The sequence below is a fragment of the Brassica napus genome, chromosome C9 (genome assembly GCF_020379485.1).
Source record: "Brassica napus cultivar Da-Ae chromosome C9, Da-Ae, whole genome shotgun sequence".
Lineage (NCBI taxonomy): Eukaryota > Viridiplantae > Streptophyta > Magnoliopsida > Brassicales > Brassicaceae > Brassica > Brassica napus.
In genome coordinates this window covers 55,588,912-55,612,674 of record NC_063452.1, presented here as the reverse complement: position 1 = coordinate 55,612,674, position 23,763 = coordinate 55,588,912, and the positions used below count along the sequence as shown (strand labels likewise).

Here is a 23,763-nt window from a genome sequence, read left to right as displayed (position 1 = left end):
GGATTTGGAAACACTAGTTAGACGTATTATTTTGAATGGTTAAGATCTAGCCGAAAGCTTATCCGTTCTTTAGCTGCAAATGTACGCCTCATGGATGACATAATTGACGAAGTTGTCCTAAATTTACTTGTGACGTGATTATGTATTATATTAAGACTTATTCTTCGGTTCACCGACCAATAGGATTGTGTTATTTCATATACGATATCTTTTAAAAAAGAAAATAAAATATTGTCAAATTATATTATCTTTTTATAAAAAGAAATAAATAAAAAATAGTAGTAATTACAAAAAAAAATATTTGTAAAGTCGTCAGCAAAACATTAAACCCTAAATCATAATCCCTAAACCCTTGGGTAAACCCTAAACTCTAGGATAAATCTTAAACTCTAAATCAAAATCACTAAACACTAAAACACTCTAGGGTTTAGGATTTAGGGTTTAGAGTTTTAGGATTTAGTGTTTTTATTTAGAGTTTAGGATTTATCTAAGGGTTCAGGGTTTACCCAAGGGTTTTGAGTTTTTCAAGGGTTTAGGGTTTACCGAAGGGTTTAGGGTTTAGGAATTAGGGTTTAGGAATTAGAATTTAAGGTTTAGTGTTTTGCTGATGACGTTAAAAATATTTGTTTTTAATTCTTTTTTTTGTAACTACTAACTTTTTTTACTTTTTTATTTTAAAAATATAATATAACTTGACAATATTTGGTTTCCTTTTTTAAAAGATATCGAATTTGAAATAATGAAATCCTATTGGTTGGTGAAACTCTTGAACCAAGAATAACTCTTAGTTTATTCTATGGAAATTCTGTTTCTAAACCGTACTTAATTCCATGTTGCTTCAAGGATATAGTTAAGGGTGTTTGCTAATATTCCTTATTCATTAATATAAGAGTTATTCTTGGGTTCATCCTAAAGGTGAACCTCTAGGTTCACCAACCAATAGGATTTCATTATTCAAATTCGATATCTTTTAAAAAAGGAAACAAAATATTGTCAAGTTATATTATACTTTTAAAAAAAAAGTAAAAAAAACACTAGTTACAGAAAAAAAGAATTAAAAAAAATCTTTTTAACGTCGTCAGCCACTAAACCCTAAATTCTAATCCCTAAACCCTAAATCCTAAACCCTAAACCCATGGGTAAACCCTAAACCCTTGGGTAAACTCTAAATATTTGGGTAAACCCTAAACCCTTGGATAAATCGTAAACTCTAAATAAAAACACTAAACCCTAAAATTCTAAACCCTAAACTCTAAACCCTTGAGTGTTTTAGTGTTTAGTGATTTTGATTTAGAGTTTAAGATTTATCCTAGAATTTAGGGTTTACCCAAGGGTTTAGATTTAGAATTCAGGGTTTAGGTTAGGATTTATGGTTTAATGTTTTGCTGACGACGTTAAATTTTTTTTTTTTGTAATTATTACTATTTTTTATTTTTTATTTTTTACCTATTAGTTTTAAAAAGATAATATAATTTGACAATATTTTGTTTCTTTTTTTAAAAGATATCAAATACGAAATAACACAATCCTATTGGTTGGTGAACCTAGAGGTTCACCCTAAGGGGTGAACCCAAAAATCGCTACATAGGGTAAGCAGGGGGCAGTTGCCCTCCATAAAATTTTAAAATTTCCTTAAATGCTAAGAAGAAAATTCGATTGCCACCCATTGAAAAATATTAAGAGTCAGAGAACCGATGGCTATGATAAAACCACAAGGTTGAATTTCATCTTCATTTGGATAACTGGGAAGATTTTAGATAATATTCCCAAAATTTATGAAAAATATATATTCTTATTATTTGTGGCATTTACAATGAAACCATGACTAAATTTTCAGCATAATGATTCAAAATTTATTTCCCAAACCTAGAGTTTTCTATTTTGTAGGAAAGTTTCTAAATTTTGATCAAAGACCCGGCCATTAGAACCTTTATATATCTAAATATATGCTTTTAACATTTTGGTGTAGTTTTTTGGCAGTTTAAGATGTGTGTGAGATCAAATCTTCAGCTTGTATATTATCAAATGGGCTGAATCCAGTCATGTGCCAAATTTTGATGAACAAGAGAGGTTGGTGCATATCAGGGTATGTAGCCATGGCCATGTCATCTTCTCTTAAGGGATTTGGAAACACTAGTTAGACGTATTATTTTGAATGGTTAAGATCTAGCCCAAAGCTTATCCGTTCTTTAGCTGCAAATGTACGCCTCATGGATGACATAATTGATGAAGTTGTCCTAAATTTACTTGTGACGTGATTATGTATTATATTAAGACTTATTCTTCGGTTCACCGACCAATAGGATTGTGTTATTTCATAAGCGATATCTTTAAAAAAAAAAATATATATTGTCAAATTATATTATTTTTTTATAAAAAGAAATAAATAAAAAATAGTAGTAATTACAAAAAAAATATTTGTAAAGTCGTCAGCAAAACATTAAACCCTAAATCCTAATCCCTAAACCCTAAACCCTTGGGTAAACCCTAAACTCTAGGATAAATCTTAAACTCTAAATCAAAATCACTAAACACTAAAACACTCTAGAGTTTAGGATTTAGGGTTTAGAGTTTTAGGATTTAGTGATTTTATTTAGAGTTTAGGATTTATCTAAGGGTTTAGGGTTTACCCAAGGGTTTTTAGTTTATCCAAGGGTTTAGGTTTTACCTAAGGGTTTAGGGTTTAGGATTTAGGGTTTAGGGATTAGAATTTAAGGTTTAGTGTTTTGCTGATGACGTTAAAAATATTTGTTTTTAATTCTTTTTTTTGTAACTACTAATTTTTTTTACTTTTTTATTTTAAAAACATAATATAACTTGACAATATTTGGTTTCCTTTTTTAAAAGATATCGAATTTGAAATAATGAAATCCTATTGGTTGGTGAACCTCTTGAACCAAGAATAACTCTTAGTTTATTCTATGGAAATTCCGTTTCTAAACCGTACTTAATTCCATGTTGCTTCAAGGATATAGTTAAGGGTGTTTGCTAATATTCCTTATTCATTAATATAAGAGTTATTCTTGGGTTCATCCTAAAGATGAACCTCTAGGTTCACCAACCAATAGGATTTCATTATTCAAATTCGATATCTTTTAAAAAAGGAAACAAAATATTGTCAAGTTATATTATACTTTTAAAAAAAAAAAGTAAAAAAAAACACTAGTTACAGAAAAAAAGAATTAAAAAAAATCTTTTTAACGTCGTCAGCCACTAAACCTTAAATTCTAATCCCTAAACCCTAAATCCTAAACCCTAAACCCATGGGTAAACCCTAAACCCTTGGGTAAACTCTAAATCTTTGGGTAAACCCTAAACCCTTGGATAAATCGTAAACTCTAAATAAAAACACAAAACCCTAAAATTCTAAACCCTAAACTCTAAACCCTTGAGTGTTTTAGTGTTTAGTGATTTTGATTTAGAGTTTAAGATTTATCCTAGAATTTAGGGTTTACCCAAGGGTTTAGGATTTAGAATTCAGAGTTTAGGTTAGGATTTAAGGTTTAATGTTTTGCTGACGACGTTAAATTTTTTTTTTTTGTAATTATTACTATTTTTTATTTTTTATTTTTTACCTATTAGTTTTAAAAAGATAATATAATTTGACAATATTTTGTTTCTTTTTTTTAAAAGATATCAAATACGAAATAACACAATCCTATTGGTTGGTGAACCTAGAGGTTCACCCTAAGGGGTGAACCCAAGAATCGCTACATAGGGTAAGCAGGGGGCAGTTGCCCTCCATAAAATTTTAAAATTTCCTTAAATGCTAAGAAGAAAATTCGATTGCCACCCATTGAAAAATATTAAGAGTCAGAGAACCGATGGCTATGATAAAACCACAAGGTTGAATTTCATCTTCATTTGGATAACTGGGAAGATTTTAGATAATATTCCCAAAATTTATGAAAAATATATATTCTTATTATTTGTGGCATTTACAATGAAACCATGACTAAATTTTCAGCATAATGATTCAAAATTTATTTCCCAAACCTAGAGTTTTCTATTTTGTAGGAAAGTTTCTAAATTTTGATCAAAGACCCGGCCATTAGAACCTTTATATATCTAAATATATGCTTTTAACATTTTGGTGTAGTTTTTTGGCAGTTTAAGATGTGTGTGAGATCAAATCTTCAGCTTGTATATTATCAAATGGGCTGAATCCAGTCATGTGCCAAATTTTGATGAACAAGAGAGGTTGGTGCATATCAGGGTATGTAGCCATGGCCATGTCATCTTCTCTTATGGGATTTGGAAACACTAGTTAGACGTATTATTTTGAATGGTTAAGATCTAGCCCAAAGCTTATCCGTTCTTTAGCTGCAAATGTACGCCTCATGGATGACATAATTGATGAAGTTGTCCTAAATTTACTTGTGACGTGATTATGTATTATATTAAGACTTATTCTTCGGTTCACCCTATGGGGTGAACCTTCACCGACCAATAGGATTGTGTTATTTCATATACGATATCTTTTAAAAAAGAAAATAAAATATTGTCAAATTATATTATCTTTTTATAAAAATAAATAAATAAAAAATAGTAGTAATTACAAAAAAAAATATTTGTAAAGTCGTCAGCAAAACATTAAACCCTAAATCCTAATCCCTAAACCCTAAATCCTAAACCCTAAACCCTTGGGTAAACCCTAAACTCTAGGATAAATCTTAAACTCTAAATCAAAATCACTAAACACTAAAACACTCGAGGGTTTAGGATTTAGGGTTTAGAGTTTTAGGATTTAGTGTTTTTATTTAGAATTTAGAATTTCTCTAAGGGTTTAGGGTTTATCCAAGGGTTTTGAGTTTATCCAAGGGTTTATGGTTTACCCAAGGGTTTAGGGTTTATGATTTAGGGTTTAGGGATTAGGATTTAGGGTTTAGTGTTTTGCTGATGACGTTAAAAATATTTTTTTTTAATTCTTTTTTTGTAACTACTAATTTTTTTTACTTTTTTATTTTAAAAACATAATATAACTTGACAATTTTTTATTTTCTTTTTTAAAAAATATCGAATTTGAAATAATGAAATCCTATTGGTTGGTAAATCTCTTAAACCAAGAATAACTCTTAGTTTATTCTATAGAAATTCCGTTTCTAAACCGTACTTAATTCCATGTTGCTTCATGGATATAGTTAAGGGCGTTTGCTAATATTCCTTATTCATTAATATAAGAGTTATTCTTGGGTTCACCCTAAGGGGTGAACCTCTAGGTTCACCAACCAATAGGATTTCATTATTCAAATTCGATATCTTTTAAAAAAGGAAACAAAATATTGTCAAGTTATATTATACTTTTAAAATAAAAAGTAAAAAAAAAAACTAGTTACAGAAAAAAAGAATTAAAAAAAATCTTTTTAACGTCGTCAGCCACTAAACCCTAAACCCTTGGGTAAACTCTAAACCTTTGGGTAAACCCTAAACCCTTGGATAAATCATAAACTCTAAATAAAAACACTAAACCCTAAAACTCTAAACCCTAAACCCTAAACCCTAAACCCTTGAGTGTTTTAGTGTTTAGTGATTTTGATTTAGAGTTTAAGATTTATCCTAGAGTTTAGGGTTTACCAAAAGGTTTAGGATTTAGAATTCAGGGTTTAGGGATTAGGATTTAAGGTTTAATGTTTTGCTGACGACGTTAAATTTTTTTTTTTTGTAATTATTACTATTTTTTATTTTTATTTTTTACCTATTAGTTTTTAAAAAGTAATATAATTTGACAATATTTTGTTTTCTTTTTTAAAAGATTTCAAATATGAAATAACACAATCCTATTGGTTGGTGAACCTAGAGGTTCACCCTGAGGGGTGAATCCAAGAATCGCTACATAGGGTAAGTAGGGGGCAGTTGCCCTCCATAAAATTTTAAAATTTCCTTAAATGCTAAGAAGAAAATTCGACTGCCACAAATATTTATTGCCCCCTCCCCTCCCCCCCCCCCCCCCCCCCCCCCCAAACGTAATCAATCCCAAAAACTCAGTTTAAATGATCTACTATTTCCGTTTTCAAATGCCATTTAATATATTTGTGTTAGCATTATCATATTGCATTATTTGATTTGCAAACATTAAACCATTTTTCCATTTTGGTATAAAGAAAACGATTTTCTTTCTTCAACAATAATTTACCTGATGGTTTTAGTAAGCATCAAATAAATATTTATTCTTTCCATCATTTTGAGCTCATATTTTAAAAGAAAACCCCTTTTATAATCTAAATATATGTATTTTTATTGTATACCATGAAAAAAAACATATTTCCATTTTTTATAATTTTCTTTTTGACAAAAATGCATTTATAAAATAAATTAATTATTTAGTAATAATTTTATTTATAATTATTATTTGTCCCCAATGAAATTTTTTGCTGGCTCCACCACTGGATGGAAGTTCTACATACGGTAGAAGGCCTCTGCGAGTCGCGGATGCACACATGGACAAGTGGGGTTGACCCCATTAAAATTGGGGAAATTGTTTTTTAGTTTATTTTTTTCTAAAATTATTATAATATTTAGTCAATATTTGGTATTTGACCCACTAATTAAAGTTAAAAAAATTATATGCCCCCATTAATTTGTAAAAAAAAATTCTGTTATAATAATATATATTTCCAACCTTTTTTGGCATCAACTATATATTTCTAACTTAAATATTAAATTTATATATTATGATTCCAGTCAAAAATATTCATGGCTCCGCCACCGTCTGCGACTACCATCCAAAGATTCAAGAATTATCTCTTCACTTTGCTTGTAGAACCAGTACATTTTTCTAGGCTGCTACATAGAATTCTACCAATTTCTTACCCTTCATAACATTACTCGATGACATAGTTTGAAGCCACAACATAATACCTAGTTTAATATACACACCCGTAAGATCAAAATTACAGTTAGCTTTCAAGAGAATTACCATCCCATGACATTCAAGTCGCCAACAAGCCTCAATTCAATAGCAGTTTAACGATCCTCTTTTGCCTCATGCATAAACTAAAACAATATTTGCATTGAATAGAGCAAAAAAAAAAAAACTAGATTTAGACAATAACAATATTACAAAAACAATTTAACAATTTTTTTAATTACATGAATGCATAATTATTATACAAATTTAATACAACAGCAACAATAATAGTCAGATAAATTTCATCCAAAACCTCCAAAATTCATAAAATATTATCCAAACAAATTGTGTATAATCGAAGATGGTTGTTGATCTTGACGTCGTTTTCATACGATTCATTCTTGTTCATATCAAATGTATTCGCGATTATTAATATCAGCAATATCTCTTGTTCTAAAACGCGGCGGCTTGACACGAGAACGCGGCGGCTTGACACGAGAACGCGGTGGATAAACGTTAAACGGTTGTGAACCGTGGCGATTTCAATCTAATCGGGTAAAAAAATCGGATGGTAGGAGAATCTCAAGTTTTTGTTCTTTTTAACCCAGAAACCAAATGTTCTACATAAGATCTATGACATATGTACTTAAACTGCAAGAAAAAACAAAGAGATGATGGAAAATCGAGAAAAAAAAATCAGCAGCCGTCGTGATTAAATTGCAGAGAAATAAAACCTATATGAAGAAGATGGCTGGTAAATGACAAAGCTGCCCCTCCTTAAATGAAAACTCGAAAATACATAAAATTCGCACCAAATGTGCTTCGAAACTGAGCTGGGAGGTGTTAATTAAAAACACAAAACCACCACACCACTATGATTTTATTGTACATTGTAGCAATATATTAAATATATACGTCATTATACAAAAATGCCCTAAAATAAATCCCCGATTATTCCCCGTATATTCTCCAATTTATTGATTCAGCGCTAGGCGTCACTCGACCGTACGCGTTACGCCTAGCGTAGTTTCGAACGGGGGCAATATCTAAGTCTTTTAGCAATAATTTACTTCCCTCTTTTATGTCTTTAAAATCTAACTTTTTGGCTTTATATTGCATTCATAATTCAGTCATCTCATAACTTTTTTTTTTCCTGTTTGTTGCACTTTCTTTTAAAAATCAAGTTTTTGTTCCTTTGATGATATCAAAGTATCAACGGCTGAATTATCACGTTCGGTAGTCAAAAATAGTAATATATATATAAATTAATTTTATTTAATATATTTTCATTTTTATAATAGTATATATAAATTTTATGTAAATTTTGTAATATTATACATAGAAATAATTAAAGATATTATATATATTTTTATTTTTTTAATTATTGTTAATATTTTATATATATTAATATTATTTTTTATTTATTTAAAGATCCAAATCCGGATCCGGGTTTCCGCCAGATATTACAATTTTTAGAAGGATATCCGACACCCGGATATCCGAGAACCTCGGATCCGGATAAGGATAGTTAAATTATGGATCCGCCGGATAAAGATCTGAATCCGGATACCTTAAAATTGCCCGGATACCCGATCCGTCCTAGGCCTAGGCCACACATGGTCAAATTTAATTTTTTTTTTTTAAAGTTTTGGATCCTGTAGTGAAATTTTCTTAGCATTTTACATCTACAAAGTAATGAAACATAAACCTTTACTATAGCTTGATCCGCGCGTCCGCGCGGATTTTTGTTTTTGGGCGCGAGGATTTGGTTTTACTTTTCTATAAATGACGTAGTGACATTTTTAAACACATAAATTATTTGTCTAATTTTAGGTTTTTACGAACCTACCCGTACATAGAAGAATCATATTCGAACCGCCACCAGAAATTTATTATATTTAAACATAGTTTAATTTTAAAATTAAAAAAAAAAACTAATATCCGAAAAACCAATATGTACTCGAACATTATTTGAATGTCCATATCTAACTAATTCTGTAAAAAAAAAAAATTGTTAACCAGCTTAAATTCTCGTCACGAATAAAACAATTTCATTCAAACCTGTGAAATTATTAAGATTAACACGTAAAATAAATTATGTCGAGTTATTATGGTAAATGTCATTTATGAAGTAGTTTGGAAAAATAAAAAAAATAATGTAAAAATATAATAAAATAATTAAAAATATGTAAGTTATGTTTTTTTCTTCTGAAGTCGAATTAATTAGAAAAGACAATAAATAAAGTGATTAGAATAAGTTAAAAAAAATAATAACCGTAAGAACCCACTTAAAAATAGGCAAATATTATTTTATACTTCTGTTTTAATAGAATAGATTAATTACAAAATAAATATCATATATATCGAGTAAAAAAGTATGCTTACAATGTTAACAAGTGTGATAACAAGTGCACCCACAAATTTATTGATATTGTAAATTTTACATGTAAAGCACTAAAGTTTCAGTGGATCAAATGGTAAAAATCAGTCTATTTCCCCATAATATCTTGAGTTCGAATTGAATTTCTTTCATGTTGATTTAGTTTTTATGACCAATACTGCACCCTGTATACAATTCCTTTGGATTTGTCCCTAGGTGCACTATTTGGATGCATGTTCTCCACTTGTGTTATGGATCTATTTTAATTTTTACTGCAAATTAAATTGAATTACAGTACATGCTACATCTCAAATTTAATTTAACACTGTATATCACCAATCAGAGGCATTATATAAAGTGTATCCTAATCACTTAAGTGAATTAGATAGATGGTGAATTATAAAAAAAATTGTTTGTCGTGCAGTCTAATTTCCTATAAAACAAGTAAATATTTAGTTAAATTATAAATAGAACTTATAATTTAAGCAAACTAATCTCATCCACTATATATTAATCGAAGAACATTTGAAAAAATGTAACCTTAATTTTGTAATAATTAAAAAAGACATTTTGCTTATGTGTCAATCAATTAGGTAGTTAATTAATCCTACATGTCAGCTTCACATTGAAATTGAAAAACATGTTGGTCCAATTCGATTTTTATATCTCACTAAAAACATTTAATACCAACTATATGATATCATATGATATTAACTAAAGCAAGATGACTATTTATTATATATTATTTCCTTAAATAAACCCTACGGAATTACATAATGTGATTATGATAAATATAGTAATTAATGATTTTAAATAATGAAGATTTGCTAATAATCTGTATGTTTCTATCATTTTTTTTAATTCTTTACTATTAAAATAAATTACACAATTACATTAATCATATATTAAAATTTTAGTTTTTTTTGTATATGTTGTATTTTGAATTTTTCAAAACGAGTATAAATTACTAAAATTGTTAAAAGCCTCACATAAACTTTTGTGATCAATGTTTAAATTTTTTTCTATAATAAGATACAATGATAATAAAATCATATAAATAAATAATATTATTTTAATAGGTGTTTATGCAAATATATATATATATATATATATACTTCATATTGTTTAAATTTAATTATATATCATATACGATAGATAAGATTGATTGTTTTGACTTATTTATTCTAAAATTGTTGCGAATAAATAAGACCGATCATTTGATTTATATGTGCAAGCCAATTTATTACATAATAGTAACTGATTTTTTAGTTATTTAATATATAATTATTATTTTATTATTTCATATTTTGCAAAAAAATATAAATAAATATTTATTCTGCAAAAGGCGAAGAACTTAACCTAAGTATGTATCTCTTTAATAATTTTGAATCTTAAAAAAAATTTAAATCTCATGCCAAAATAAAAGAAAAAAATGAGAATAAACTCAAAAATCAATATTTATATCGAGCAATAACCAAAATGACACAAAAATGAGTAAAATATCGAAGATAGATAGGATTAGCACGTGAACGTAAACTTCTCATAACCATAATTAACTTTTAATTTGCTAAATCATGATATAAAACCGAGCTCACATAGTTTCATTGTAACCAAATAGTATACATAAAATTTTTCGACCTAAACGTTAGGTTTTTATGCGATAAATAATTTTTTGACCTAAAATATTTTTAAAATGAGATCAGTTCATTAGTAAACAAATTATGTAATTGACAAAAATTTTTTATAAAATTGTTTAAGGGGCAAATATATTAATTCGATCAATAATATAAATTTTTTTTCCATACGATATTTCTTGAATAATTTTCATATAAATTTACTTGCGCAGTTCTTATTCTAGTATATATTATTTGAGATTACCGAAGAATATATGTAACTAATATGGTAATATCTTCTCATAAATATGAGTTATTTTATGCAACAAATTAAAAAAGAGTTGTATGGTATTCTTGCATATAAGCACATAGCATACAAGTGAATCCCCTCATAATTCCCCACCATTTAAAATTTCATTCACTCCGTATAGGTGGGCGTTCGGGTCTTCGGATCGGGTTCGGGCCGGTTCCTTTCGGATCTGGATATTTTGGGTTTTAAACATTTAGACCCATTACGTACTAATAAATTTTTGGTTCGGGTCAGTTCTTCTCGGGTTCGAATCGGTTCGGTCTATAATTAAAATACTCATAAAATACCCGGATCGGATTCGGGTATTTAAGATATGAAAAGGACATGACATACCTAACTCCATCAAATTTAGTCGATATTTATCATATATATCTGAATTTTATAAAATAATTTAAATGAAAACTATTAATAATTAAAATATAACATTTTTAAACTCTACATTTTACATTTTAAAACTTCATATTAATTAAAAATGTGACAAAATAATAACAAATGTTGTTAACAAAAGATATTTCAACTAAATCATAAAACAACATATATATAAAATAGAACACAAAAAATCATAGTTTTGGATATACATGTTTTTAATTCGGATACAAATCAGTTTTTAACGGGTCGTGTCTATTCGGATCGGTTCTTTTCGGGTCCGGATCTGTTCGGGTCGGTTCCTTTCGTTTCCGATTCTTTCGGGTAAAAAAAATTTTAGACCCAAAAACTACTTGTAAATTTTTGATTCGGTTCCAGATCGAGTATTTTTAGAACGGTTCCAGTTCGAGTTTTCGGATACATGTTAAAATGCACGGGCCTAACTCCGTATTTGAAACATTTATGTTTTATGATTTGCACACATATTAATAAAAATTAAATACATATGATTTGCACACATAGTAATAAAAATTAAATACATACTTTATTGAGAAAGGGCTTAATTAAATACATACTTTTATTTTAGCTTTGTTATTAGTTTTACTTGATTCTTTTTTTTTCCGGCTAAGTTTTACTTGATTCTTAATAGAGTTCTATTATTCATATTTTTAGATTTTAATTTATGTTTTAGTTTTAAAACAAAGTGCATTAACTAAAATTTAAAACATGAATCTTTCAAGTACAAAAATAAAATCTAAAATATTAATATTTTAAATACGGGTGAAGTATATAGTAAAAATGATGTTTTCTAATTTTTTGTTTTACAAAGAAACATAAATTGTTTTATATAATTTCACGCAGCGCATGTTGCTGGTCATCACCTAATCCTATTAAAGACTCTATTAATCCTAGTAAAATAAACATTTCTATACATAGTTGGAAAGTATAATTAAAATGACGCATACATTTGTCTCAGATCTGAGATAGACTGAAGACTATATAACTAAAAATCAAAATCCGCCGACGGTTATTTGATCCCGATCCCACACGTCTCTGTCTCTCAACTACAACAATGACGAAAATGCCCCCTGCAATCGCCATCCTCCTCTTCTCCGTCGCGCTCCTCGCCGTGATCCCACCTTCCACAGCCGAGATCAAATCCCTCGTAATCTCCGACGACGCCCGCCCCATGATCCTCTTCGAAAAATTCGGATTCACACACACCGGCCACGTCACCGTCTCCGTCTCCTCGGTCTCCGTCGTCTCCACCTCCTCGGATCCGAACCCCGACCCGTCGCGTCTCGGATTCTTCCTCCTCTCGGAAGAGTCCCTCCTCCAGGTCCTCCTCGAGATGCAGCAGAACGCTAGATTCTGCGTCCTCGATTCCCACTACCTCACGCACCTCTTCACGTTCCGAGATCTGTCTCCTCCGCCGAACTCGCGGTTCAACCACTCGTACCCGGTCACTTCCCCGAACGAGTACTCTCTCTTCTTCGCGAACTGCGTCCCGGAGACGAAGGTCTCCATGGCGGTTCGCACGGAGATGTATAACAAAGATCCCAACGGATCTAAGGACTATCTCCCCGCGGGAGCCACTCAGCTGCCGTCTCTCTACTCCTTCTTCTTCCTCTGCTACGTGGCGTTTTTAGGTTACTGGAGCTATACCTGCTGGACGAATAAGAGAGTTGTGCATCGGATCCATCTCCTCATGGCGGGGCTGCTTCTGATCAAATCGTTGAATCTGATCTGCGCGGCAGAGGATAAGCATTACGTGAAGATCACGGGGACGCCTCATGGCTGGGATATACTCTTCTACATCTTCCAATTCATCCGTGTTGTTCTTCTATTCACTGTGATTATCTTGATCGGAACGGGATGGTCATTCTTGAAGCCCTTCTTGCAGGAGAAGGAGAAGAACGTGTTGATCATTGTGATCCCGCTTCAGGTGCTAGCCAATATCGCTTCGATTGTGATCGGTGAGACTGGACCTTTTATCAAAGATTGGGTTACGTGGAACCAAGTGTTCCTGTTGGTTGATATCATTTGCTGCTGTGCGATTATCTTCCCTATTGTATGGTCGATTCGATCGTTGAGGGAGACATCGAAGACAGATGGGAAAGCTGCGAGGAACTTGTCGAAGCTGACGTTGTTTAGGCAGTTTTACATTGTTGTCATTGGGTATCTTTACTTCACGAGGATTGTTGTGTTTGCGTTGAAGACGATTGCGGCTTATAAGTACCAGTGGGTGAGCTTTGCAGCGGAGGAGATTGTGAGTTTGGTGTTCTATGTGATTATGTTTTATATGTTTAGGCCTGAGGAGAAGAATGAGTACTTTGCTGTTGATGATGATGAAGAAGAAGCTGCTGCTTTGGCTCTTCGAGATGATGAGTTTGAGCTTTGAAATTGGAGGATTTTTATGGGTAAGGACTCGGGAGATTTATTCTTTTTATGTGTTGATGAAAGCTCTGTGAAGACAGAGTTCTATGTTAAAGTCGTCTGATATTGCAACTTTCTTTTTCTGTTAAATTTTTGTTCTTTCTTTTACATGGAAATTTCATTGTTACAGATGTTCCACGCTTTTATATAGTTTTCTTCACAGTTTATCGTTTGTGCTTATTCAAAATGCGATGATGTGTTTCAACTTTCAATCACTGTTTCAAAAATCGTCGTCTCATTGACTCTACTTACTAAGTTCTTAGAAGGGACCAATTCAATTGATGTATAGCCCCTTAATCAAATTTATCACTAGTTAGCTTTTAGTTTAATACGATAAATTGACCGATTATAGATTAATGTAGTCTTACAATGGCCAAAATCCAAAATAAGAAGAAAAACTGTTTGTTTTTGTTAGCAGAGAAGAACTACAAACAGTTTCTCTTGTAAAAACAGAGAACATAACATACACCGTATAGACAAACCAGTACACTCTTCGTCTCCTTGAACTTGAAGACAAAAAAAAAAATTACAGAGGCAACATAATTTGTAAAAAACATTATATGGTAAATATATATTTCGCATTGTAGTTTCATTCAACAACAGATTCTCAAGTAACCATCATGTGCTCCAACGATGAACAACCTGGAGAATGGTAAAACACAAATGGTCGATAAGTCCGACCTCACTCTTCCTCCCTTTTCGGCCATATACAGTTTCTGTGGTATAATCCGCTGCTGCTGCTGCTGTTGCTCGTCCTGACAATTGAACAAAACCTGTCATCCTCACATACTTTATCTTGATTTCACCAGGAATTCTATAATTTCTAATATTTGTTCAGGCAATATAGCAAAATTGATCAACGCGTGTTTGGTTTTAACTCATTAACGTGAAAATCTCGATAAGGAGTGGGAAACTACCTCGTCTTGAGACTTTGACAGTGAGAAAACCCCAATGTTGTTTCTTGAGATGGAGATAACGTCTTTCCCCCAGAGGGAGAAACCTGAAACACCGTCGTTGTGTCCTTTAACAACAAAAGGCTCTGGTGTCCAGCTCCTGTTTTACCACAAAAAAACAAACCCGTTGTTATTACATGTAAACTTACAAAAAAAAAACTGTGATGATTGTTTTTCTCACTTCCTCAAGTCCCATATACGTAGGGTTTTGTCAAGGGAGCTGGAAACAAGTGAATGGCTCTCAGGCGCCGCTAACTGCAAGAAAGAAGAAAAAGTTCGTAAATGAGAAGCCATATATATTGACTTTACGAATTTATATTGGTTTTGGGAGGAATGAGAAACTTAATTCACCTTGGTCACATATCCGTCATGAGCTCTCCACGAGGAAATAACCCCACTTTCCCTCACGTCAAATAACTTACACTGGCCAGAACTAAAACCAGCTGCAATCCAAGAAGGTGATACTGATGCTCCGTCTCCTTGTTTTGTATGAGATCCTCCTGAACAAAGAGCAGATACGAGAGAAGTAGACCCAGATTCAAAAGATTCTCCACTCCAAAGTTGAAGCTTCTGGCCTCTTGCTAGATCGATAAACCTGAATTGTACAGTGGAAATAATTGCATATTATCTCTAATGCTTACATGTTATGAATTTTTTAGTGTAGTGGATACTGTTCTACCTGAGGGCTCCGGATCCGGTTCCGACAACAAGCTGATCCATGTACTCTAAATAATGCATACATGTATACATGTTTCCATCGAATATCCCATTTGATAACCCATGTGACACATGTCTATTAGACTGATTGGAATTATTGTTTGATGACAGATATGAGGAAGCTTGATCTTGATCCGCAGGTGATTCGGAGAACAAATATATTAGTTTCCCGGTTTGGCTGTTCCACACATGTATTGTTCCGTCACAAGATGCTATCTTTCCGGTGGAAGACAAAATACTGATGTCATTAACAACCTAAAATATACAACAAAAAATTAGATGCTTTCTATTTTGAATAAATTGGCGCTGAAGAAAAGCTTTAGTAAGCCAAGGAACCAACCTCTTCATGGGCATGATAACCAGAGACACAGCTTAAGCTTGCTAGTTCCCACTTCTGAACACTTCCCTTGAACCCTGGATCAATACCTGAGGTGAAAACTGTACACTCATCTTCAGAAACCACTAAAGATCTTAGAGCTCCGCGGTGGGCATGAGCTGAAGACAAAACAGATGCTCTAATTTTCCATCGTTGCTCATCTTTGGGGTTTCCAAAACGTCCAATGTCAAGTCCATCCCAACAAGCTACTGGACTAGGAAACCATGACCAGGGTTCATGCACCAAAGGGCATAAGACTTCTTCTTGTCCTTCAACTGGGTCATGTATATGAGGTTTTAAGTGCTTGGAGTTTCTTAAGCCCTGCGACTGGGGAACTACCCGTCCAGATCCATTGAGCAATGTCTTAGGAATGTGCTTAGACGCAGGCCCTTGCTCAGCACAGGCTTGGCTTCCATATTATATCGAGAGGATCGTCCTGTGTATTCCCACTGAATCACAATAGATTCAGTGATAAATGACTATAGCTCTATGGATGTCTATATATCAGATATTATTGCAACAAAAACCAGAAGAACGTATATGAGGAAAGGATACCTTCCAGTTATGATGCTTTAGCAGATATTGCTCGAGTAGTAGCCAGGTTGGACATCCCTGACGTAATTTCTCCATACCAAGAAGTGAGGCGAAAGAAGGATATAGAAGCAACCTGTCATTCCTACAGTGTTAGGACATAAAATGGAATCACACAAAAGTTATTTACCGATGTATCAGGTGAAACACGCACACAAGATCCATACGGCTTTTGATTGGAGATTCTGGATGGGAATTTTTTTCTGTAGTCCTGATCTTCCAGTTGAGAGAGTCAGATACATCAGTACTCTTCTCAGAGAAAGCAAATTCATCGAAAAGCTCCTTCAACTGCGGTAGAACATGCAATGCAGTCAACTCTTGTCCAATCCGCTGGCAAATTGACATCAGGGAAATTGCAGCAAACTGGAACATCGAAGAAAACAACATTGAAAAGAAAGCTCCATATACTTGCAACGAGCAGAAAATAGGTGTACTGATAGATATTATATATTAGGCATTGGTGCATGCCTCGCAGTGGAAATACCTACAGAAATAATACTAGTACAGAACCCTTACAAATCTAGCTAAATATTATTTTTTGGAGACTATTTTCTTTCATCATCTACAGTGAGACACTCAGTGACACCTTAACCAGGTCGTACATCTTGATTATATACATGATTATCCTTCACACCTCCCTCAAAGGTACTGATAAAGAAAATAGAAGAACAAAGAAAGAATATCAAGAGTACCTGAAGGACTCGCAACTCCAGATTTTTCTGCATAAGTATCCTTACGTGTAGGCACAACCGACCCTATGTGATGATAGACAAGCCACAACAACAGACGAAAAGATAAGCAGTTGACATAAACTATAATAAAGATAAGAGATTGAAATTTTTTGTAACATACTTTGGTTAGTTCATGTATAAGTAACTCGTCTGGAATAAGAGCAACTAGACCATCGAGTGTGAGTAGGCAATCAGTCAGTGCTAAAGAACACCAACTATGGACAGGCTCTGGTTTTTTCATAGAAGATAGATCGATACAGAAGCAAACAACATGTTCAAGCAATGGCATCATTTGTTTGACAATGTAGTTCACGCCCAACAGTCTCCCTGAAAAGTTACAACATAACAATCACTTGGCTAATATGGATCTTCTATGTAGAGCTAAGTTGCTTAAACCAACAGATTGAGTGTACCAATTCTAACCAGCACCTCAATCCCATCAGTACATATTCCTTTTCCGAAGTAATTAATCAGAGGCAGTATAGTCTGTATTGAGGGAAAAGTCAGGATCCAAATCAGAATTTCTGAAACACAGCATACCAGATGAAAGGTATATTAAAAATAATTTTGACACGAACAGGAAATCTTGTCTCACCTGATGGACTGTAACAGGGGCGCCAAGCTCTTCGCTGGAACCAATCAGCAGCACAGAAGCTGCAGAAGCCGAAATCTTGTCCGGAGAATTATACAAGTTTGATATGACTAGTGGATGAATCATTTCAAGGTATACTCTCTTTCCAATTCGAGTCCATAGTTCCCTCACAAACGAATCTTGAAGAAGAGAAACTTTCAAATGCGAGTAACCTGTCGTCTAAGCATATGATACTACATCAGACGACAATAACTGAACTTTACAGTAAGCTGATATTGTAAGTACATTAACAGATTCCACTGGTAACCAACAAACTATGCGTACCAATAAGATCTTCTGGATAGAAGGCAAGACAAGTCTTTGCACAGCCACTGGTGTCAAATATTTTGTGAATTCTTTGATAAGTACATAAGCCCATTCACACTCGTTGTCAGATAAAGGTGTCGTCACCAGTGGCAAGCAGTACGCAGCACACATCTCTGCCACAAATGATCCCATTGCTTTTAAGGCCCCCTGTTTGGCAAAACTAGCAGCATAATACAAGCGTGTTCCTCCTTTGGCCAAAAGGTGAAGTGGAGCAGCAAACAAGTAAGCTGACTTCACTGTGGCTGAGAAATACGGAGAGTTCAAAAGACTCTTTGCTGACGGCCTCCTAATTTTTCGAAAGGAAGAGAAAGTAAAGAGTCAGTCACACATCTAAAAAGGAGAAAACGTGTTACTACATTTTTTATCAGCATATAGCACACACAGAGAGAGTCATAAAGCCAGTGGAGTATCAAAGATGACCAGGGTTTACCAAAAAGAGGTGAGACAACATACCTTCGCCAATCTCGTTCAATGCAAGCTTCAACAAGTACTTTGGTAAGAGGAGGAAGTTCCTTGATTAATCCAGGTAAGTCACCACCTTCTAAATAAGTAGCCAGAGACACCGAGTTAAACAGCGGCCTCATCAAATAAAGTTCCGCCAAGACACAGCCAATAGAGAAAATATCCCCTGCGATGTCCTTTCCTAGGCAGAAATCTTGCCGCCACAGTAACAACTCCTGAGGTTCTATAGAAACTTCGTCTCGCACGTCTATATGCTCAAGAAGATAATTCAAACATATATCGGATGGTACGCCTTTGTTTCTTGAAGTTCCAGAAAGACTAGTATCACCTTTTTTAGTGTTTTCACTACAAGATTCATGCAAAGGAGACTCATCCAAGTTTTGATAAAGGTGATATTGAGGACTTAGATGTGATGCGTGTTCAGAAAATGCAGATGCCTCTTCCGTTTCTTCCAAATACTCATCAGCTTCGAGGATGACAGACCTCTTGTTGTCCACCCCAAAGCCATGAAACGTATGCATTTCTTGTTCATTTCTACTTTGTTCCTTCTCGCGGGAAAAACGCAGGCGCACCGGGTGAGGCCGAAAAAAAAAGCTGACGGCGTCCAACCGACCTTGGTACTGCTGGCTCAGATGAAGACAGCATAACATTCTTTGCAGTAATAGCAGCCTGTCCCGACATTTTGTAACCAAAAGTAATATCAATCCAATGATGTAATCGAGATGAAACATGGGGGCTTTCCAGAGCATCTCGATGCAATCTAATGAACTCCTCGGGGCTGCTTGCCCATGGAGGTACAGCCAAATCAGACATACTAGGATGAAGAGAGGAGAAGATGCGGGAATCGCAGTAAAACTCAGGGATGCACTCGTCAGGGGTCCAATCATAAAGCCTTTGCATATCAGAGGGATACTCATTAGGCTCGTACACAGATCGAACTGCCTTACGCAGGACGCTCAGTGGCAGTCTCCTAGCTTTGTAGCTGCAAACAGCCAACTCAGACAGACATTCATCTGAAACATGATGCGGAATCTCAAATGTTGAATAGGTAAAATCTAACTGCTCATCTCCTTTTGCCAATCTCCATTTGCTTTTCCTTAAATCCCGCCAGCCTGAGTCACTATCTTTTTCAGGTTTTTTGCTGAAATCTATGACCCATGGCATTACTGGATGAAATGTGTGGTCTCCCCACCTTCGCCCTGCTAGTTTATTTAAGAAGAGTAAATACTCAAAATTGCTTACCTCTCCCTTCCACCATTTATCAAAGATAGTCTGCCAGTCCAGATGTGAAGAAATTTTAAGATCAGCATAAAGGCCAGAAGAATAACAACCCTCTACACACAGACTTTTTCTTGAGGCAGACGAATTGGCATCTCCAGATCCTAAATCAGGCTTGCTATAGATCTTTAACCAACTCCACAACGAATTTGACAAGAATATCTTTGACGGACGAATGTCCCCATGGGAGATCCCTAACCCATGCAAGTGAGCTAACACAGACAACAGCTGATATATAATAAAATTTCTATGCCACTCTGACTTTAAAGCATTAGGACTGTAGTAGAGAATGTTTTCCAATGTAAATGGGGCTTTGCGGAGCACTGAGACCAAACAATCAGATGATGTCAGAACCCCTAGAACCGGCGACAGATTTGGATGCCTGAGACATGGAACATCGCTTTCCTCTTCTAACAACGGTAACCCAATAAGCCTAAGGAAACTTTCAGTTTCTTGTCCAGATGACTCTCCACCAATCAGGCGATTTAGAGAGGCTAAATATAATCTTCCGGGCACTCAGAAAGGAAACTAGAAGCAAGCTTTTGAAGATGAGAGGCCGAACATTTGCTGATCTGAGCAATTGGTAAAAGTGCAGCCAACGCTCTCCGGCTTGGAAAACTACCTGAAGACTCGCAAGTGATGTTCTCTATGCCTATGCCTAACTCTCTGTCATCATCTTTCGTAGCCTTGGAGTGTGAACAATCCAAATTCTCATCAGATTCAACATCATCGTTTGAATTCCCAGGTCTTTCACTACAAAAAGGAAGTTTACTCAATCACAAATATGAGAAGATTCAAGTATTTAGCCAAGGAGAAAAAGATTGAACATACACGTAGTTGGCTAAGCAACCATGTTCTTCCTTGCGGAGATACTCCAAAACGAACTGTGATGAACTAGAATCAAAATCAGAAGCTGAAACTCCCTCCTCGCTAGAGTCAGAAACCTACACAAAATCACCACTCGAATCAGCTTCAAATTCCAATACCCCCACCATCTATATCTACATATGAATTGTGCATACTGAACTACCTTAACGACGGCGGAGGACCCGAAAGGAAGCGGAGAATCGGAGAGGCCGTAAGAGAAGACGATCTGATCGGAGAAGTCCGACTTGATCCGTTGCTCGAGGCAATCGAAGCAAACTTCACTTGCTTCACCTCGCATCCTTTATTTATCTCAGTATATTCCTCGCATTCTTATTGATGTCGAAGAGATTCCGATCTGAAGAGAGACGTCAATTTTTTTTTCTAGGGAAAGATCGACCAACCTCGGCGACCTTCTCAAATCAAACGCGGCCAAGCACGCCGCGTTTCCTTAATTCCTCCCCTTCAAAACGCCGCGTTTTAATCGGTTACCGCCAATATAATAATAATTATTCCATAATTGGTTCGATACCGGTTTGATCGGTTTAATAGTCCGGTATGATTTTCGGTTTGTCAAATATTTGAAAGTTTCTGATCGGTTTAATGGGAGGAGGCGGAGGCATGGAGGAGCTGACGGAAGATGAGGAGAGAGCTCTCAGAGCCCAGAGGAAGCAAATTCGCTCCACTTGCTTCTCTTCCTTTCTCTTATCGCTCTCAGCTGCACAGGTTCTTTTTTTCACCCTTTATGGCTTTTTTCTTCTTTTCAATCTGAAGTTCCGACTTTGCTATGTGTATGTCTATACAGATTAGCTCATCCAGGTGGACCCTTAAAGACGAACAAAGCGGCGGCTTTAGCTAAGTTTCTAGAAAGGAAGCTGCAAGATCCTAATGGGTTGTCTTCCATTGATCCTCCGTTACTTCGAGTGAGTACTACATTAAGACAAGACTCTTTGATGATGTATGTTTGAAAGTTTTGGAATTGGAGCGAAAGAGGATTAGTTCTCGTCCTGTGACGACAAGGCTTCTTGTTAGTATAGTATAGGACCACTTAATTAGCCTTGAAGAGTTTGTTGGTTGATTATAGTCACGGTTGATAGCTCAGCATTAGCTGAGAGCTGAGGTTGCTGTGCATAATCTGTTGACGTACTAATAAGGTGTTCTTGTTGAGTCTAATGCAGGACTATATTGTAATAGCTTACTGGTAGTGCAAGTTACTGGTAATGAAGGTGTTATTGTAATTATTTTCGGTAATTTGCTTTAGTTTGTTCTCTGTCCGCTTCTGTAAATTTATCTAGAGCGTTAAATAAAGGAGAATCACTTCTGTTTCTTATCTGGTATTATAGATTTTCTAGTATTTTGGTTGGACATTAGCTTTGAGAGCTAGGATATGAACAAGGTCTTCCGAAATTGTAGCTCAGTTCTAGTTAAGAGAATTGGTACCAAGCCCAATTCTCTCCCTTCAATGGTGAAAAACTGTGAAAAGTGGAATAATGTAGTAGAAACTATGGGTGGCATCCATCAGGAAATATTATATGTTTGGGTATAATTGTGTTTCAAAGTTTATGTTAGGGCAGGATGTATGTGGTATTGAAACTTCACTAAATCGTTGCAAATAAATATTGGGCGTTGATGCATTCCTTTGGCTTTCCTTAATTTCATAGTTGCTTTGAAAGAGTTTGGATATGTAGTTTGGCATTCCTGAGATGAAATGCATAATGACTGCTTGCCTGAATGTAGTTTCACACTATAAGTCCATTGTAACTGTGGACTAAGTTTAGCTCACTTCAAACGTTAGAATAATGTTATTCCTAGATGTTCGGTGCAAACAACATAGCACACTAACATAGAGAGATTTGCTTTTATCCAAGCCAATGCCGTGTGAAATAATCCACAACGTTAATGTTATTGGGGAATATATATATGTGGCAGAACGAGTTTTCTTAAGGCTCTGGTAAGTATCGAATGTGAAGGCTTAATCTTTTATGATACTCTACTGATCTCAGGTGGGACTTCGATTTCAGGAAGAAGAATCCAACACGTTGCCTCCTTTGAAGACGTCGAGGTACCTGATTCTTTCTACTATCTTTGAGAATATGTTCTACTGACCAGTTCTTACGTACGCCTTCTTCGTCATGTTTTAGGTATCATCTGATGACGATAAGATAGAGAACACTAAGCTAAGCAAAAAGAAAAAGAAGAAAAAGATAAAAGAAGAGAAAAAGAAGAAGAAAAACAAAAAGCACAAGGTTATCTCCCTCGCACCCTTTGTCCTTACCTCATCTTTCGACTTGCTTTTCGTTCTCCCCACACAATTTTTATAAAGTCTGTTACTTTCTGGATTCCGTTACTCATATCTGCGTGGGGTAAACTTTTATGAAAGCAGCAGATCACAGTCGATGAAGATGCCAAGTTGACGAGACCCAACAAGAAGTTGAAGCTTTAGTGTCCCTTTAGTGGCTATACATAACTGATCACATGTTTGATAAAGATAGTTAAGACTAGAGCTGTTTTGTGAGTTTAGTACAGTTAGCTTCATGAATCTGATATTTGTATTTTGGTTTGAATTTATTGATTCTGTTTTTAGCCTCTTGGATCATTCATGATCCGGTCTAGTTCATTGCAGGAACAGAACAGTATATATATAACAGAGCTTATTGGGTTAAGTGTTTGTACTACTTCCAAGGGACAAAAAGAGACAGAAATAGTACAAAACAAAAATTATTCAGTTATGATTTTCTTAGATTTGATTCATAATTATTTTCTACGTGATGATTATCAATTCTCTTTCATGTCGTCGCTTTACAATTCAATGGATCAAATCTAATGAGATTTAGTAGCTACCTAGTCTAATTAATTGATTTTTTGTTTTTGGTAAAATAGT

At 34.4% G+C, this 23,763-nt stretch overlaps 2 protein-coding genes and 1 pseudogene across 2 annotated transcripts; 2 read left to right on the top strand and 1 right to left on the bottom strand.

Annotated features, from left to right (window-relative positions):
• The first annotated feature begins 12,439 nt into the window (after nt 1–12,439).
• Nucleotides 12,440–14,117, top strand: LOC106371932 (protein CANDIDATE G-PROTEIN COUPLED RECEPTOR 7). The gene has a single exon (XM_013812047.3). The coding sequence runs from the start codon at nt 12,589–12,591 to the stop codon at nt 13,915–13,917; it is 1,329 nt and encodes a 442-aa protein (XP_013667501.2). The 5' UTR covers nt 12,440–12,588; the 3' UTR covers nt 13,918–14,117.
• A 221-nt stretch (nt 14,118–14,338) lies between these two features.
• Nucleotides 14,339–21,301, bottom strand: LOC106371930 (protein GFS12). Its single transcript, XM_048769035.1, is given in 19 exon segments — nt 14,339–14,725; nt 14,870–15,005; nt 15,087–15,160; nt 15,257–15,500; nt 15,585–15,877; nt 15,963–16,393; nt 16,396–16,447; nt 16,554–16,665; nt 16,744–16,952; nt 17,282–17,344; nt 17,442–17,647; nt 17,734–17,806; nt 17,916–18,131; nt 18,237–18,564; nt 18,732–19,330; nt 19,332–20,521; nt 20,524–20,771; nt 20,850–20,962; nt 21,049–21,301. Coding segments are annotated over 19 exon segments (4,902 nt in total). The 5' UTR covers nt 21,184–21,301; the 3' UTR covers nt 14,339–14,545.
• Nucleotides 21,302–21,408: 107 nt separating this feature from the next.
• On the top strand, nt 21,409–23,545 carry LOC125593067 (annotated as a pseudogene).
• Nucleotides 23,546–23,763: the final 218 nt, after the last annotated feature.

Coding starts and splice junctions, on each gene's coding strand:
- LOC106371932 (XM_013812047.3), top strand. CDS start 12,589: ATGACGAAAATGCCCCCTGCAATCGCCATCCTCCTCTTCTCCGTCGCG.